General features: G+C 37.5%; 1 protein-coding gene across 2 annotated transcripts in view; it reads right to left on the reverse strand.

The window, feature by feature from the left end:
- LOC120525083 (zona pellucida sperm-binding protein 3-like) overlaps positions 1–19,248 on the reverse strand; it is a 58,945-nt gene that overhangs the window by 19,797 nt on the left and 19,900 nt on the right. For both annotated transcript variants that reach the window (XM_039747065.1, XM_039747064.1), the window contains exon 5: positions 243–372. In XM_039747065.1, coding sequence (XP_039602999.1) covers positions 243–372 — 130 coding nt within the window. The remainder of the gene's footprint in view (positions 1–242; positions 373–19,248) is intronic.

Below are 19,248 nucleotides of genomic sequence, written 5' to 3' on the forward strand. Positions count from 1 at the left end.
GGATGGTCAGTACTCGTGTCTTCCACAGTAATCGAGCTTGGCATGTGTTATTCACTTTGACTCTGTCATGCAAACCCTCTCCTATGAGATTCGCACACAGTGACAGGTATGGCTAATAGTAACCCGGTGCACAGTCTATGAAGGATATTAACATGTCAGACCAGTCGGGTGTTGCATTGCAAGCACCTCTGCTGTGCCAACAAGCACACAAACCCAATTACAAAGGCTGTTCTGCCACTCACCTCCTGTAATGGATTTTGAGCATCTGAAGAGAAATAGAAGGCATTTATGATGAACTGCAGCACATTTGGTTGCAGTCTAGGATGTTTAAAGGTTGCGATTGAATCCTTTTGGAGTCCATCAACCAGACACCTGTTGGAGAAGGCAAAAAAGTAAAGCACACTATAAATACACAATGTGGCATAAACTGTGCCAAGACATTGAGAGTATGGATCTTCATCCATGACAGTTGGGTTTCTGATAGTTAGAGATTTAGAGATAAAGACACTACAGCATGAGCACACACCAGAATGACCAAAAATAAGAAAACATCTGACTTGGTAGTCTCAGTCAGGCATTATGCAGGCATGTTGATATAAAAAGCAGGGCCGGGGCCACCATTATGGTGAATTAGGCATTCACCTAGGGAGCAAATCATTAAGAGGAGTGGTAGGATGGGGAATGGGAACCCAGCCAAGCTTCGCCTAGGAAGCCAAAAAAAAAATAATAAAATATCTAGCACCGGCACAGTATAAAGAAGCCCCCATTGCATTTCTTAACACACTCCTGCTGAATGCTTCATATTCGAAAAGTCCTTAGCATTTGTATGTCAGAGAGAGGATATGCAGCATTGTTCATAATGTCACTCAGTTTTGTTTTAATTCTGTCTTTTGCCACGACCTCCAGGGGGTCCAGCATGTGTCCCATAACTGAGCATTTCCTTTTAAATACCTTGTTGATTTCGTGTGCCTCTCGAAGTGATGTTACCAACTCGGCACACGACAGTGTAGAAAACTGCACTTGCCATCACAGAGTTATAAAAGATGGGAAGTTTGTCACTACCAAGGTTACTATAGTTAACGAAAACTAAAATCAAAATGGAAATTAAAAATTTCATAAAACGGAAACAAAAATTAAAAAAGCCGAAATGAAAAACTAAAACTATAAACAGGACTATTAAAGTAGCTGGAAAAACTAACTGAAATAAAATATACTAAAAATATTTTATAGTTTTTGAATAAGTATTCTTGCCATTAGTCTTTAACCCTTGTAACTTTTGACTCTAAAACAGAAAGTCATCCACCATGAGTCACCCGCACATATTCATCCAGTGAATGTCGGCTGGTGATGGAGGGATGGTGATCACACAGCATTTGCGGTGACAGAGCAAGCTGAATATGGGCATGTACAATGTGTGAAATATAAAGCGATTTACTGTGCCACCTTTCTTTTTGCTTGTTGTATGGCAAGATGTAATTCAAACATCTGAAATCAGAATGTGCTGATCAACAAAAGCTTTACAGTATGGATAGAAAAAAATCACGAGTGAATAACAATTCAGTTTTATTTCTCAGGTGCCTGTGTTTTGTTGACAGTAATTCACCTGCCACGTCACACAGGAGAAATCCTTTCTGAAAATAAAACTGCACTGATTGAGAGACTGACTAGGTCATCATACAGTCAGTCAGTCATTGTACAACCTGCTACATCCTAAACACAGGCGGTCTGCTGGAGTCAATCCCAGCCAGCACAGGTCGCGAGGCAGGAACAAACCCACAACAGATTGCACACACACACACACACACACACACACACACACACACACACACACGCAAGGGACAATTTAGGATTGCCAATGCATCTAAGTTGCATGTCTTTGGACTATGGGAGGAAACCGGAGTACCCGGAGGAAACCCACGCAGACACGGGGAGAACATGCAAACACCACACAAGGAGGACCCGGGAAGCGAACCCAGGTCTCCTAACTGCAAGGCAGCAGAACTACCACTGCACCACCATGCTGCCCAGGTCATCATACAAGATCAGCATATTGTTACTAACCAATCACTTTTGCTTTTAAAAAAAAAAAAAAACCCAACCTCATTGAACAACGAAGCGATACAACCCTTGGAAAATTCCCCGAGTTGGCAATGTCTCTACTGAACTACAGGTATGTAAGTGAAGAGAGTCTGCCAACTAGTGAAAAACATACTAATGTGTTTTGTATTTATTCTATATTTATTTTATCTTTTTTAGTTTATATTCACAGCTCAAAACACTGGATATTGTGAAAACAATCCAGTAGTAGAATTGTTTTAAAACATTAGTCCCCCTTTTTCAATTTCTCTCTCAAAATAGATAGTTGAAATATCAAATTCTTTTTGTTCTTAACATCAGCCTTATCATACATTTTACGTAACAGGGATTTTCCTGCCTTGCATCCAAACCTGCTGGGGTAGACTCCAGGTTCCCTGCCATCCTGCTCTGGATAAACAGGTTTAGATAATGTATATATTGTTCCTAATCTTAGATGCTGTCTCTGCCATTTTGTGTCCATCCATACTCCCATTACCTACTTTTGCTCTGCTCATTAAGGGTTTACGGTTCTTCTGCATGGTCTATTCAAGTCTCACTGCCCCCAACCTTGACACTAAATGCTTGTTTTTCTTTTTCCCTCAGTACAGCTAGGTGGGGTCTACACATTGATTAAAGCCTAACAGCCCCATTCTTCCTAAGCCTCCATGATTTTCATGATCACACCTGTTAGAATACAGTAGAATTTATTTTCTGATATCTTTTCAGGCCTGCAGTTGGCAAAATGTTGTTTATAAACTGTATGTGCCAGAGATGGAATCAGAGATCAATATGACTGGTAGAAAATAAAACACCCAGTATGGGAGATTTATGAATGCAATATTGAAGGCATTCATTATAAGCACATTGTCTTGGAGCAAAGTATGTTATGTGCTGTAGACACATTTTTTTACATTTAGAATAAAAAACACACACAACACACCTCAAACCTTAAAATTCACCTAAATTTCATTACAAATTGGCTTATCCTGGGCAATAAAAGGAAAAGATAAAAAGTGCCAATAATCATCCCACAAGAGTTCAACACAAGGACATTGAAAATATTTTAAAATTTATAAAATTGTTCATATTCAGAATCTGGTTTTCATTATGCTTGTTTTTATCAGACAAAAACAAAACCAGTTAGTAAACCATGTAGTCGAGTAAGCTTTTAAACTCATATCCTAACCCGTTAAGTGTACAGTTCTGTCTGATTGGATCACAAAACTCCTTTCACCATAACATAATTCCTAAAACTATATAACTATATATAAGGTCAGAAAAAAACATAGAAATAAAAACTAATATAAAAAAGGCAAAACTATAATAACCAAGGTCACTACCCACATTAAAGGAATATAGTCTGCTAAGGGGGTTGAGGAGTTGGCTCTGCCCTTTCTTATATTGTTGCTGTGTTACGAGACCTGCCCCCAAAGTATACCCACTCCCTGAATAGTGACCATACACAAAGGCTCTTTGGTACAGCAAAAGTCACCAACCTAACCACATTTTATACAATTTGTATTCCATATGTAATGCAATATACAATGAAAGATTTTATACAACATTGTGCTACACACACACCCCACACTTTAGAGAAAGTAAAGTAGCTGCACTGGGATTAATTACAGAACTTTCAGAGAAAAGTGGAATAAAAACTAGACTAGAATAGTAGGTAAAGCTTCAACTAGTTAGTGAGGGGACCAGAGAAGTCACACTATAGGGATACACAGCTCACCAGTTTTTACCTGACCAACAATGATAAATGAAAAATATTAAAAATGTCACAGAATATTCATCCCTCTAGCCTAGAGTTGATCCCAAATATTCTTTGCAATTGAGGAATCATATAAAGGCAGCACAAGAATTAAAGCATGCAATTAGACTGACGTAAAAAGAAATCAAACAGCTTCGGAAACTAAAATGGACAAACTGTAAGGAAACCATATGTTATGATGGATCATTATTCATCTATTCAAGAATGTTTCCACTCAATTAGAAATGCTCTGTTGGAGAAAGTAACTATGATTAGTGGCCTCGCTTGCTAGACATTGTGCTATCAGCACCTGGAGCTTTTTGTCATATAAACACTTGGTCCAAGTAGACGCTTTTAACCTCATCCTTTAAAGAATCTGAATAATCAGTACTTTATAAAGCTCCAACAAATTGAAGGAGTTCAAATCATGAGTGGAGGCCATGGGTGGCAGTTGGCATCTCTGATCAATTTCAAAAATTTAAAATAAAGCATGGAAGCAGCCGGCTTTGCCTTTTAAGTGGGAGGAAGAGTTCTTTTGACAGGATATTTTCTAGTAAGTAAAGCAAGATATTATTTCCGGAGGCTTAATCAGAATATTTTTGCCATCACTTTTTATAGTAACAGTATGCATGACTATGCAAATTAAAACTACAATGGATATATAGTCACTGTACTTTCTAACAGATCTCAGTTTTAGAAATTAGGTAGAAATATTTATGTCAGTTGGTATAACTTTGTAAAAGACAAACACCCAGTGGTGCCATCACTAGCATCCATTTTCCTTATAAATTCCTTATTAATCAGTTTGTACAAGACAGGTTTAAAAGTGCAGCTGCTCAGCGGAATGGAACAGTCTATTAGCATGAGGATTCTGGGATACCTGACATGCACATATTTTACAAATATTTCATAACATTGAATGATAAACACAGTACTCACATTAAAGGTTAAAAGTGAGAAAAAAAAACAAAAAAGGCACCACCAAGCAAAGGCAGAGCTTATACATAAGTCAGAAAAGGATCTCTGAATGAGGTGCTAGTCCATCAAAGAGCACTCTTACCCTTACCAGGCACAGGTGCCTACAAACCCAACTTTCGGATCCAATCCTAAACATTGCAGCTATACATTTCTGAGCCAACTTAATCCAACTTAGAATCAAAGGAGGCCAAGCTCAAGCTTGTTATGTGTATCCAGTATAATGGGCATCTCAGTTGCATGGCTCTTACAGACTAATGACAGCAGCTTAATACAAGAAAAAGACAATCAGGACATGCATTTTAGAGGAGAATCATGAGTTGCGCCTAAAAAAAAAAAAATTCAGGAAAATCCCACTACATTTTCAAGGTCAAAAAGGTGCTTTGTTACCATCATTTTCTTTGAATTTGTTCAGAAATAACATCTACATGATTCCTGCATGCTTTGTTTGGGCATGGATGTGAGAATTTAGCTGGGAGTTTAAATTGGTCTCATACGTTGTGAGAGATGGACATCTAGGACGTGTTATTTCGCCTTTATTTAAATTTTTATATATATATATATATATATATATATATATATATATATATATATATATATATATATATATATATATATATATATATATATATATATATATATATATATATAAATTCAGAGGTATCCTGTATTTAGCCAAACCCAAAAGGATTTAATTATATATTGTATATTAAAAGCATGAGTAGGATATCAGTGGTTCAGAATGAGAAAGAAAAGGTAGTTAAAGTTTTATCAAAGACTAAACTGGGCTCAAGCTCATGATACAGTCTTCCAGAGACTGAACTGGTTGACACAGGTGAAGGAATGGATCTGCTGGGACTGCACATTACAGAGTCAGGTTCGGTCAAGAGTGAATACAAATGCAAAACAGTGAGTGAGGCGGGAAGTGAGAATTCACCAATCTCAGACCATGAAAATCCAAACGCAGTGAAATTCATAGCTGAACTATACTCTAAAATAACTGGAGAGAACTTCAGATCGGACCCAGATATCAGCAGCTTACTGCATACGTGGATCGAATACCTCAAAACCAAGAAGGCCGATTGTCTGTTTCAACAGACTACAGGTTAAAAGAAAATTTGATGTTGAATCTCAAACAGAAAGAAGAGATTATATTTGAAAATAGCCTCATCCATATTTTCCCAGATTTCTCTCCTTCAACAGCTACCAAACAAGCCGTACTCTACAGAATTAAAATAGTGCTTTCACAAAGAAGAAATTAGATAGTCTCTTGTTTCCTGCAGAAAGTGAAAGTGATTTTTGATAAGCAGAAAAATAGCTAAAAAGACTGAATTCAACATCATAACATGAACATGAGGCATATTGTGTCCTGCTAATGCAAATAAAATTTTACTTGCAACTTGTTTTATTTATTGTTTATTTTGGAAACCACTAAGTTGCCTTCTATTGGTCTATCATCATCATACCCTTGGTTTATTGCATCTGGATTATACCATCATAAAATCTCTCAATTTTAATGTTTACTACAGCACTGCTAGGGGTGGTTTTGTTCTGGACACGCCCCATCTCTTGGCATGTCAGAAGACGTGAACTTTGCGAAGCTTGGTCTGGGGAGGCAAAATGGGGGATGGCTGGAGACAGAGAGAGAGATTTCTTATTTATCCTTTTTACCTTAATGATTGTAAGTGCCAACATAATAACAGAGTTGTTAACCATAATACCTGGCAACAATATGAAATCAATTTTCATATAATAGCTTTAAACAACATACAACCTATACTTCATTTTACAAAATGTCCTCAAAAGTTTAGAAGCAGTTTCTCTCTGACTAAACAGTGACCATTTTGTGCGTTGGAATGTCTACATTCTTAATCATGATCTAAAAGAAAAATAAAGTATTTTCTCACCTAACATGACTAAATGCCAACATAATATTTTTACTTGCTTAATAATGACCAGTTTTGCTTGCAAAAGGTGTGGGAATCTTAATACACAAAACAATCTAATTTGCAGTATCAGACATAGTATTGGATTCTAAAGGGTGATATGTCATGGTGATGGGTAATTTATTTAAATTTAAATTAATTTTGATAAATATCTATGCACCCAATGATTTCATCCAAAAAGTATATCCGTGTATTCCTAATGTGAACACTCATAAAATTATCATAGCCAGACACTTCAACTACTGTAGCGATAACGTTTAATATTGCAAAAATAATCCCACAGTTTGTAATGGATCATAACTTATCAGACCCAAGGACATTTCTAAATCCAAACTTAAAAGGATATTCCTTCTTCCCATTAGTACATCATAGTTACTCAAGAATTATATTTTTTTATAGATAATTTACTGTCCACTAAGAAATCCTGTAAGAAAGACACTATTGTTATTTACGACCACACCCCTCTGATCAAGGAGCTTACATCACTATGACTACACATTCATTTCATGGCTGGCATCTTAAGCCCCTGTCATTAGCAGATGAGAATGGTACAGAATTCATCTCCAAGCAAAATTATTATTTGCTTTTAAAGACTAATGGAGCCTCAGAAGTCTCTGCAGGAATACTATGAGAAACTCTGACAGCTGTTTAAGAGGAGAGATTATTTCATGTCTTTCCCACAGAAATAAAATTAGAAACCAAGGCAGCGCAAGAGTTAATCAGTTAAATTACCAGAGTAGGTCAAGAATACACCAGATCTCCAAATGAGGCACTTCATAGGAAAATAAAGGTTTTTGCAATCAGAATTTAAGGTCTTGACTACTAAAGAGACAGAACAGCTTGTCTTTAAATTGCAACATCAATACTATGAACACTGATAGAAGGCTAATAAGATTTTAGCTCAATAAATCCACAAGCAAGACGTTTGCAACACAATAAAAGAAATTACCAAACACAGATGGAGCCAAAAATCATTGACCATAATATAATCCACATGTTTAGAAAGTCTTTATATTCTACCTAGTTTAAAGATAAGGCACAACCTAATGAGTAAGACGCATTACATATACCACAGCTAGGTACTCTTGGTGCAGAGGAACTGGATTAACCTCTGACACTCTCAGAATTACTAGACGCTATAAATTCACTCCAATGTGGGAAAGCAAAAGGTGATGATGGATACCCAGTGGAATTTTGTAAAAACAAAAAAAGTTCAAATAAGTTGGCTCCACTACTGTTAGCAACATTTACAGAAGCTGAAGAAAACATTCCACCTCAAGCATTTTGCCAAGCATTAATTACCATCTTCCCAAAGGAAAAGAAGGACTTATTACAATGTGCATCATACTGATCAGATTCACTTCTGAATAATGATGTTAGGATACTCCTAAATTTCAAGCTAGAAGGACTGGGAAAATGCTTTCTTCTGTAATATCACAAGACCAAACCGGATTTATTAAAGGTAGACCTTTAGCTTCTAATCTCAGACATTTGTTTAATGTAATATACTCTCCCATAAAATCTAACATCCCAGAGTTCTTATCTTTGGATGCAAAAAAAGCATTTGACATGGTTAAATGGGACTAACTATTCACCAAATTCCTCAAATTTAGTTCAGCCCAAACATACAGTATGTGTATGGACGAAACTACTTTTATACAAGTCCAGAAGCTTCCGTTTGTATTAACATTATTTCAAACTACTTCAGACTAGAACATGGTCCTCAGTCCTCATGGTCCTTTGCAATCGCCATTGAGCCATTCACTTTCAAAATGTATCAGAGATAAAGGGGATTTCCAGAGAAGGGCGTGAACAGAAAATATCACTATATACAAATGATATGGTACTGTATATCAGACCCACAAACTTCTATACTAACAGTCCTCAATGCACTAGCAGAATTTCAAAAAGATATCTGAATTCAAAGGTAACTTGAATAAAATTGTTCCAGTGAACTCTCTAATACACATTAGAATGGACACCTTCCCGTTTATTTTAGCAAATCAGTTTAAATATCTAGAGGGTAACATCACAATATAAAGATCTTTTTCAACAAAATTATGCTATCTACATGGACAAGATTAAACAAGATGTGAACAGATGATGTGCCCTCCATCTCATATTAGCAGGAAGTATCAACACTGCCAAGATTAACATCCTTCCCAAGCTTCTTCTCCCATTTCAGAGCATCCCCATATATATTAACAAATTAGATTCATAGCGCTACCTAATTTTCAATTTGATTATTATAGGACATAAAGTCCGACAGATGTAAATCAAGGAATATACACAAGCCTGGCCTGCAATACAAAACAAATCTTGCTCAGCTTCTTTATATGCCCTGCTTTGTGCCCCAGTGTAGACGAATTATTGTCAATACACTAATAATCCAATTGTCCACCAATCACTCAGAATATGGAACCAATGTAGGAAGCACTTCAAGACAGAGAAGCGCTTATCCGTTTCACCGCTACATGATAACCATTTTTCCCCCCCACAATCTCAAATCTACACAGTATAACATTTTGAGAATTGTATATAGAAAATGCCTTTACATCTTATAAAAAAATTATGCTTCAAATTTAACTTCCCTTCAACACAATTGTTCCACAACTTTCAAATCTGAAACTAACAAGGAGCCTGCCCAATTTCCCTCACCTCCCACCCATTTCTATTCCAGAGGCAATACTGATCAGTCCTGAAGACTCAGAAAGCATCTCAGTAATATACAAAAACATCTTAAAAGTCTCCTCCTTTCAAATGTCCCAGGGTGCGACAGGTAAAGGATGTTTCACTTAACATTTCAGAAAAGGTGTGGAAGGCAGCCATGCACAGAATACACTCGAGCTCCATATGTACAAAACATTCAAATCACTCAACTTAAAATCTTTATTCAAGCACATTTGTCTCATTTAAATTTGTCCAAAATGTTTCCAGGGCATCATTCAATCTGTAAACTTTACAATCTAGATATAGATAGATAGATATATAGTGACAGATAGGGGGCGCTCTTGCTCCCTTGAACCCCTGTCCACAACTCCAGACACCAGGTAAAAGTCCACAAGTTGACTTTATTTAAATGCCACAGTGCACAAAGCACCCTCTCCTCCACTATACTCATACACAAACCAAATACACAATAATACAATCCTCCAACTCCCAGACGCGTTGCCACCCTTCCACCCAGCTCAGCTTGCCGCCTGGGAGCTCCCACAGTCCTTTTATATATCCTGACCCGGAAGTGTTCCCAATCTCCAGTCCATGTGATCCTGCATCACTTCCAGGTCAGGTAAAATGTTCTTTTCTTCACCCCAGAAGCACGTCATTCCCCTTGTCCATGTGTGCTTCCGGGGCGTAGGGAAAATATTCGTTGTTCCTCCCTGCAGCGTCTCCTAGTGGCCCCCATGGTATCCAGCAGGGCTGCATATAAAAACTCCAATGTCCATAATGCCCTGCTGGTCTTCGGGGAACCTGCATACTGCAGAGAGGGCTCCACCTGGCGGCTTGGCCGGCCATATACACACACAAATTAAACTCTCTCTCTCTCTCTCTCTCTCTCTCTCTCTCAACAGAATTGACATTACTGGCGAGTAGTAGATTACCTGTATTATGCAGCTACGGAAAGAAGAAAAAAAAAAAAACCACAAGTAAATAGTAGTCTAAATGAGTATCTTATTTTCCACAGTAAACACACCTTTAAAATCCCCCCAAAATTACTTTTTAATTGGATTTTCTAGTTATGAAATAGACAGCAAAACTAATGTTAAACGTCTGTTTTGCTAAAACTGTAAGAATGGAACCTTCTCGGTTTTACTTATTACTAGGGGCTGGTCTACCACCACAAAGTAAGATGCTTCATATGTTCATTACAAAACAATACAACCCAGTTGGTTTTGGCCAAGTGACTGCCAAAACATGTATGCACATCCATTAGAGCATTAATCTGAGAGGTGCACAGTTAGTGGTGCCACAGAAACCACACACTGCTGAAAATGAATCTGGTGCCATTACACGTGTCACAAAATAATGTTCATTAGTTTAACTACTAAAATGTCACTTGCATAGTGAACGCACATGTTTGAATGATACATGAGGTGGATGAATCAAGTTAGAAGTAATGATTGCTGTAAAGGCCAGTCCAGTTCAATGACTACTTCTGGATAACTACATAGACATATTCAATAACAAAGGCTGATTAGTTATTTGAGGCACTGTGAAAGCAAAAAAGAACAAAGGCTGTTATTCACTGCTCCTGTAAAAGATTAATCTTCAATTGGCAAATTGGATTTCACAAATGAAGGTTTAAATTTTGGAAAAAAAAAAAAAATGTATATATTGTTTTTTAAAAAAAAAAAAAAAAATGGAGAGATCTGGAAGGTTAAAGCATCAGGAGTTTCATGTGTCAATTAAATTTTATTCCTCAGTGTTTTTATACAACTGTCTCCTCCATATACTGTTCTCACAACAGCAAATATTTAATGAGTTAAGTGGGCTATTTAATGTACAGCTCCTTTTCTAGCACTAATCTTGGAATTTACTATATCATGTGGTACTTCTAACAGTGTTTCAGTTTTTATTTCTTAATTTTAAGCAGTTATTTCAGTTACTGAAGAGGGATGCCTGAAAATAAACTTAATATGTGCACATGGTAAGAAATCATATTTGCTGTTCACTGAGAGAGAACACAACAGAAGATAAGAACTACGTACCACATCCACTCATGCAGTTGTCAGTACAACTTTATATTGACCGTCCCTAGATCTCGTGCTGTGAGTGGTGATAGTCCTGTTGTATTTGCTAGAATGGAAGTGTGTTTTCATGCAGTACGAAGACAACTTCTGAAAGAGCAGACATCAATAGTGATGAACGTTGGAGAACAGAAATCAATATCAAAACCACCCATGAAGAAAATCACATAATCCACACATCAAGTTATCCAGTTTTGGCCAACAATATCCTGAACACATGTATTACTAAAATATTGTTAAATAAGTCACTTCCGGAAAACGCTGTCATGAATAAAAACAAAACACGCTCAAACTCAAACAACTATTTAAACTGAACACCTGCCTTTTGGCACCACATTTCTATTCATATCCACAACTGCAGCACCTTATTCAGTGGCAGTCTGTGAAACTGCAAGGGTGAACTGACCCTCTGCTTGCTGAAGCACCTCAGATATGTGCAAGCTTGAGGCAGATTCTCACCCGGATAAGTTTTCACTCACTTCTATCCAACATTTAGTCTTTAGTTGTACTTGTCTGTGAATTCACTTTGCAATGCTGACATCACATGATGCACACTGTTAGTCAATGAATAAATAAATAAATACTTACTGGGCTGGACTCCTGACCAATGAGATGGCTTCAGTGTAAATGTTCACTTGCATTTTGAGTGTTTTCAGGAATTGGTTTACTTAACATTTTACCAAATAAGTTTTAGGGACGTTATGAGCATAATTCTGGATGGCTTGAAATGGACATTTTTGATACTGCTAATTTTATTCCGCTCTCACTACAAATTACATGGGTTAATGAACATATTAAAAAAAAAATTATATATATATATAATTTTTTTTTTTTTTTTTATATGTTCATGTTCATATATGTTCAATCTATCTATAATTTTTTTTTTTCGGTGCATTATTCGTTTAATGAAGCCCCATTCCCTTTTTATCACAGCATATGTGATGTATTTTCTGAACGCACCCTGCTGTGCTTTAAGAGCCAAGGCCGGGCAGGTGGAATACTAGTGAGTAAAGACTCCACTGGGCACCTGTACAAGCTAATGACCACAAATGTAGACACCTGAGCAATTTAAAGATGAAGGTGAACCTTTTTGATTATATAAATGTCTGCCCAGTTCAAGCTGGGCACAAGCACTATTAGGCATACACAGCAACCAATCCCAAGATGGCAGACCAGTCTATTACACAGGCATACTAACTCACTCCTGGCCAATTTGCAGATGGCAGTTACCATAGATGCCTTTGAATATGTGGGAGGTAAACCAAAAATGTAGAAAAAAAAAAAAAACTTGTACGAGTGTATTTCTACAGAGGCAGTATCAGATGCACATGCTTTCTTAGTGATCATTTCCCTGGAGATTTTAAAAATGTACACAGAGGCCCTACAATATAAACCTGATTCATTCCTGACCAAAAAAAAAAAAAAAATTATGGCAAGCATTTGTATCAAAAGTCAAATATTTGCATTATGTCGAAAAGTGAATGCACTCCAAGACCATATTAAGTTAATTTCAAAATGATTAAAAGCCCTAAACATAACAATGCTACATTGCAATGTATTATTCATAAAAACATTCTTTAAGTTAAATACAGAAACCATAATAAACAATAAAATCACATTAAGCATTTTGCGAAAGACGACATATGAATGTATACATGGCATATTTCCCATCCGTATGAGGACATTCCTCTGTAAAACAAAACCATAAACATCTTTACATTGTAATATGTATACAAGTCCGTGAAGCAGTCAGCTTACCTCACTTCAAGGTTGTTCAGCACAGTCAATCGCCTTTTTGCTCATTTAAACTGAAGGCCTTGACTTGACTAGATAAGCTGGTTGTTTTTTGCTTTACGCACAGGAAGACGACTGGAAAGGGAGTGTTCTCCCAAGCATACAGAACCCAGTTACAAATGGAGGTCAACTGTATGGTGACCGAGTCAGTAGGCAGTGAATCTGGTCATTCTGCAGGTTCATTTTCAACTTCGACATCCTCATAGACAACTGAAAAGAGAGGCAACAGCCACTTTTCCAGAAGAAACTTCACCACACATTACAATCTTAAAGCAATTATTCCTTTTGTGGGGGAATTTCTCCCATGATCCTCTGCTTAACATTGTTCATGAACAATACGATATGTCTGCATCATACTTGACCCTGTATTTGTGTTCTGCTTGCCCACCTTAGGGCATACATCTTGATCGGGTGTTCGAGCAGTGAATTAATTGTTGGTACAAACACCTAGAACCAAGCACATGTTTGCATATCAAGACTTGCTTACTTTCCAAATTTAAAAAGGCACCAATGAATAAAACATGCACACTTTAAACTGGCTAGTATAAGCAAGTGAGGGTCTCCTCCCACAAGCTTGAACCGAGGGACCATTCTTGCCTTGTGCTATACTAGGGCATTACATTTATGGGACACCATGGTTTATCTTGTGGAGTAGATGGGACTTGTTCTGCTGTGATGGGTTACAATGCAATAGGTAGGTGTGGAAGATGGCTAGTGGTAGGCCAACAACCCAACTTTAGCACTTATACAAGCAGAGAATTTGAACTCTGCAGTCCACAATTAAATTGTCAATGTAATACATTACAGGATTATCAAGAACAATCCCTGTAAGTTGGAGTTTAGGTAGCCAAGCATAAATATGGTGTTACAGCAATTACAGAAACTTGGCTAAATAAAGATTGAGAGGAATAAAACAGACAGGTGCACGCTATTTTGGAAAGAAAGGAAATAAAATGGGAAAGGTGGGGAGTTACCATTTACAGTATGTAAAAAGAGAATCTGAATACTGGTCTTCTTGGAATTAGTCAAGAAGGAAGCATCAGGGATGGAGGCCTGACATTGGGAGTGTGTAACAGAACACTCCTGTGTAAAAAGTAACGTCAAGAAGTATCTTTTTAATAACAAAAACTTCAGAGAGGGACATTACAGTCATGTGAAATTACAAATAGCAGAGCACAACAGCAGAACTCACAGATCTAATCAGTGACTGATTAAACACCACAGAAAAGGATTTAATATTTTTCAATAATCAAGATAGAATTCAGAGGGTAGTAATGATTGAACCATTAGGACACAGAGACCCCAATATTTTAGTATTTCAGCGGAGTACATACTCAAAAACTAAAAGTGTAAAATTTGACTTCAGTGAGGATACAATTTGAGCAGATGTAGCAAAGTCTAAAAAAATGTAACAGGGATGGGCTTTTAAAAGTGAAGACACTTGAAAAAGATGGAGGGCTTTTTACATGTAGTGCAATACAAGTTCATCCCAAAACTTAGAAAAAGTAAAGGATTAAAGAGGTATCCATGATTGGGTTAAAATAAGTAAAGAATTTGCAAAAAAAAAAAAAAATTACACAAAACACACAACACAAAATTCCAGTGCTAACCACAGGGCAACAGTTGAAAAGGATATTGGAAAGGCTAAAAGAAATTTAGAAATACATTTTAAAGAAAAGGCAAAAGATGACACAAACAGATTCTTTCAGTATTTTAGTAGTAAAATAACAGTCTAGGAGGAGGATGTATAAGTGTACTTACAGTAAAATAGCAACTGTTCTAAATTTGCATTTATTTTTTTTTTACTTTACAAAATGTGAAGTGGAGAACCTCCAACAGTTAGAGAGACTGCCAGGGAGTCACTTAGTTATAAAAGCACTGCTTAGATCAAAATGCAGAAATCAACTAAATCAGCAGGACCAAATACTGTTTATCCTTGTATGCTTAAGGAGGTTAGTAAGTACACAGACAAATCCATACAAATTAGTAATTTTTTTTTTTTTTAAGATTCAAAAATGTATTAATTAATTTATTGAGATGCACCTGTAAAATATATATAATCGAAAAGTTAAGCTCAGTAATTCAGTTCAAAAAGTGAAACTCAAATTCATTACACACAGAGTGATATTTCAAACATTTATTTTAATTTTGCCAATTATGGCTTACAGCTAATGAAAACTCAAAATTCAGTATCTCAAAAAATTTGAATATTTTGAAAAAGTTCAATGTTGTAGACTCCTGGTGTCACACTCCACTAAGCTACTTAACCGCAAACACCTGCAAAGATGTCCTGAGCCTTTAAATGGTCTCTCAGTCTGGTTCAGTAGGCCACACAATCATGGGGAAGACTACTAACTTGACAGTTGTCCAGAAGACAGTCATTGACACCCTCCACAAGAAGAGTAAGCCAGAAAAGGTCACTGCTAAAAGAAGCTGGCTGTTTTATACAGAGTGCTGTATCCAAGTATATTAATGGAAAGTTGAGTGGATGGGAAAAAATGTGGCAGAAAAAGGTGCACAAGCAACGGGGTAAATGCAGCCTTAGAGGACTGCGGCTGGAGTCAGTGCTTCAAGAGCCACCACACACAGACGTATCCAGTTCATGGGCTACAACCGTCTTACCTGGCCTAAGGAGAAAACGGACTGGACTGTTGCTCAGGGGTCCAAAGCCCTCGTTTAAGGTGAAAGTACTGTAAATTTTGCATTTCATTTGGAAATCAAGGTCCCAGAGTCTGGAGGAAGAGTGGAGAGACACAGAATCCAAGTTGCTTGAGGTCCGATGTGAAGTTTCCACAGTCAGTGACGATTTAGGGAGCCATGTCATCTGTTAGTGTTGGTCCACTGTGTTTTATCAAGTCCAAAGTCAGCACAGCAGTCTACCAAGAAATTTTAGAGCACTTCATTCTTCCCCCTGTTGACAAGCTTTACAGAGATACTGATTTCATTTTCTAGCAGGACTTGGCACCTGACCACACTGCCAAAAGTACCAATACCTGGTTTAATACTGTGCTTGATAGGCCAGCAAACTTACCTGACCTAAACACCATAGAGAATCTATGGGGTATTGTCAAGAGGAAGATGAGACACCAGACCCAATGATACAAATGGGTATCAAAGCATCCTGGGCGTTCATAACACCTCAGCAGTGCCACAGGCTGATCGCCCTGTATTGAGTGCATAGATGGGCATACTTTTCAGTATGCCAACATTTCTATATTAATAATCATTTTTGTTAGTATTATGTAATAACCTAATTTTCTGAAATACTGAATCTTGAGTTTTCATTACCTGTTGGCCATAATCAGCAAAATGAAAGGGATTACATGCTTGAAATATCACTCTGTGTGTAATGAATGTATATACATGTGTATATTTTTGGATTTATATATATTCATATATCTATCTACAGTATCTAGCTATCTATATCTATATATAGATTTTTTTATATATAAAAAAAGACTGAGCATCAGATGAACAGGAATATTAGGGAGTATGGTTTAGATGTCAACATTATGTTTAACAAAGGCATACAATCTGAGAGATGTACAGGATATTATTGATCCAGATTTTCTGAAAGCTTTTGATAAGGTTCCACATGACAGGCTAGTCATTAAACTAAAAGAAGCAGGAACTCTAGACAGAGTGCTGATGGATGTAAAAATTGTCTTAAACACCATTAAACAGTAAATTGTTACGGTCGGAGGACCTTTCTCAGAGCTGGGTGATGTTAAAAATGGTGTCCCTCGGGGATCAGTGCCAGGGCTTCTTCAAAAGATAAAAATATAATTTCCTTGCAATGACATCAAATTAGGTGGAATGATAGATAACAGTAGATGAACCATGACTGACTGACAAGGACTTAACAAGGCTTGGGCAGAAGAAATATGAATGTAATTAAATGCAACTTATTAAGCATAGGAAGTAAACATGTTTGATTTGATTAGACAAAGGGAGGTGTGAAATTTATAAGTACATAGGAATCGTAGTGGACTTGTTGTGATTTTCATCATGAGAGTAAAGAGAAGGGATTAAGAAAGCTTACTACCCATTCCACCCTGCCTGCACTCTCTTTTTCACCTCTCTTCCACAATCCCCATTACTCTGTACTGTTGAACCCAAGTATTTCAACTCATCCACCTCTGCCAACTCTACTCCCTGCATCCTCACCATTCCACTAACCTCCCTCTCATTCACACACATGTATTCTGTCTTGTTCCTACTGACCTTCATTCCTCTCCTCTCTAGAGCATATCTCCACCTCTCCAGGGTCTCCTCAACCTGCTCCCTACTATCGCTACAGATCACAATGTCATCAGCAAACATCATAGTCCATGGGGACTCTTGTCTAATCTTGTCTGTCAACCTGTCCATCACCATTGCAAATAAGAAAGGTCTCTGAGCCAATACCTGATGTAATCCCACCTCCACGTTGAATGCATCCATCACTCCTACTGCAGACCTCACCACTGTCACCCTTCCCTCATACATATCCTGTACAACTCTTGTATTTCTTGTACTTCTCTGCCACTCCAGACTTCCTCATACAATAACACAACTCCTCTCAAGGCACTCTGTCATATGTTTTTTTTCCAGGTCCACAAAGATACAAAGTAACTCCTTCTGGCCTTCTCTATGCTTCTCCATTAATACCCCAAGAGCAAACATTGCATCTGTGCCCTGCCCTGCATGAAACCATACTGCTGCTCACTAATCATCACCTCACTTCTTAACCTAGCTTCCTCTACCTTTTCCCATTACTTCATGCTGTGGCTCATCAATTTTCTCCCCCTGTAGTTACTACAGCTCTGCACATCCCCCTTATTCTTATTAAAATTAGGGATATATATATATATATATATATATATATATATATATATATATATATATATATATATATATATATAGATAAATATATATATATATATATACACACACCAGTACACTTCTCCACATTAAACAATCTGATTAAAAACTCCACTGCCATCTCTCCAAAACAGTTCCATGCTTCCACAGGCATGTCATCTGGACAAGTGACCATTGCATTTTTCATCCTCTTCATAGCTGTCCTTACTTCCTCCTTGCTAATCCGTTGCACTTCCTGATTCACTATCTCTCTCTCATTCATCATCCTCTCAAAGATACTCTTTCCATCTGCTCAACACACCCTTCTCACTTGCAAGTACATTTCCGTCTTTATCCTTTATCACCCTAACCTGCTGCACATCTTTCCTAGCTCGGCCCCTCTGTGTAGCCAATCAGTACTGGTCCTTTTCTACATCCTTAGTCTCTAACTTCTCATAAAACTCATCATATGCCTTCTCTTTAGCCTTTGCCACCTCATCTCCTTGTACACTGTCAGGGGTAATTTGTGACAGACAGTTATTAGCAAGAGTGAAAGGGAAGGTCTACAGGACATTAGTGAGACCAGCTATGTTATATGGGTTGGTGACGGTAGCAGAGCTAAAGATGCCAAGATTTGCATTTGGTGTGACAAGGATGGACAGGATTAGAAATGAGTACATGAGGGTCAGCTCAGTTTGGACAGTTGGGAGACCAAATCAGAGAGGCAAGATTGCATTGGTATGGACATGTACAGAGGAGAGATGATGGGTATACTGAGAAAAAAATGCTAAAGACAGAGCTTCCAGGAAAGAGGAAAGCCTAAGAGAAGGTTTATGGATGTAGTGAGAGAGGGCATGCAAGTGGTGGGTGTAACAGAACAAGATGTAGAGGACAGAAAGAAATGGAAGAAGATGATCCGCTGTAGCAACCCCTAACGGGAGCAGCCGAAAGAAGAGGATGACAAAAGTCTGGTTATATTGCGCCACTAGTGAGGCCTCATCTGGAGTGCTGCGAGAAGTTTTGGTCTGTATATTACAAACAGGATGTAGCAGCACTAGTGTAAGTCCAAAAAAGAGGGACTAGACTGATTCAGGCCTGAGAGGTAGGAATTATG

Source organism: Polypterus senegalus, chromosome 3 (assembly GCF_016835505.1).
Source record: "Polypterus senegalus isolate Bchr_013 chromosome 3, ASM1683550v1, whole genome shotgun sequence".
In the NCBI taxonomy this organism is placed as follows: Eukaryota; Metazoa; Chordata; class Cladistia; order Polypteriformes; family Polypteridae; genus Polypterus; species Polypterus senegalus.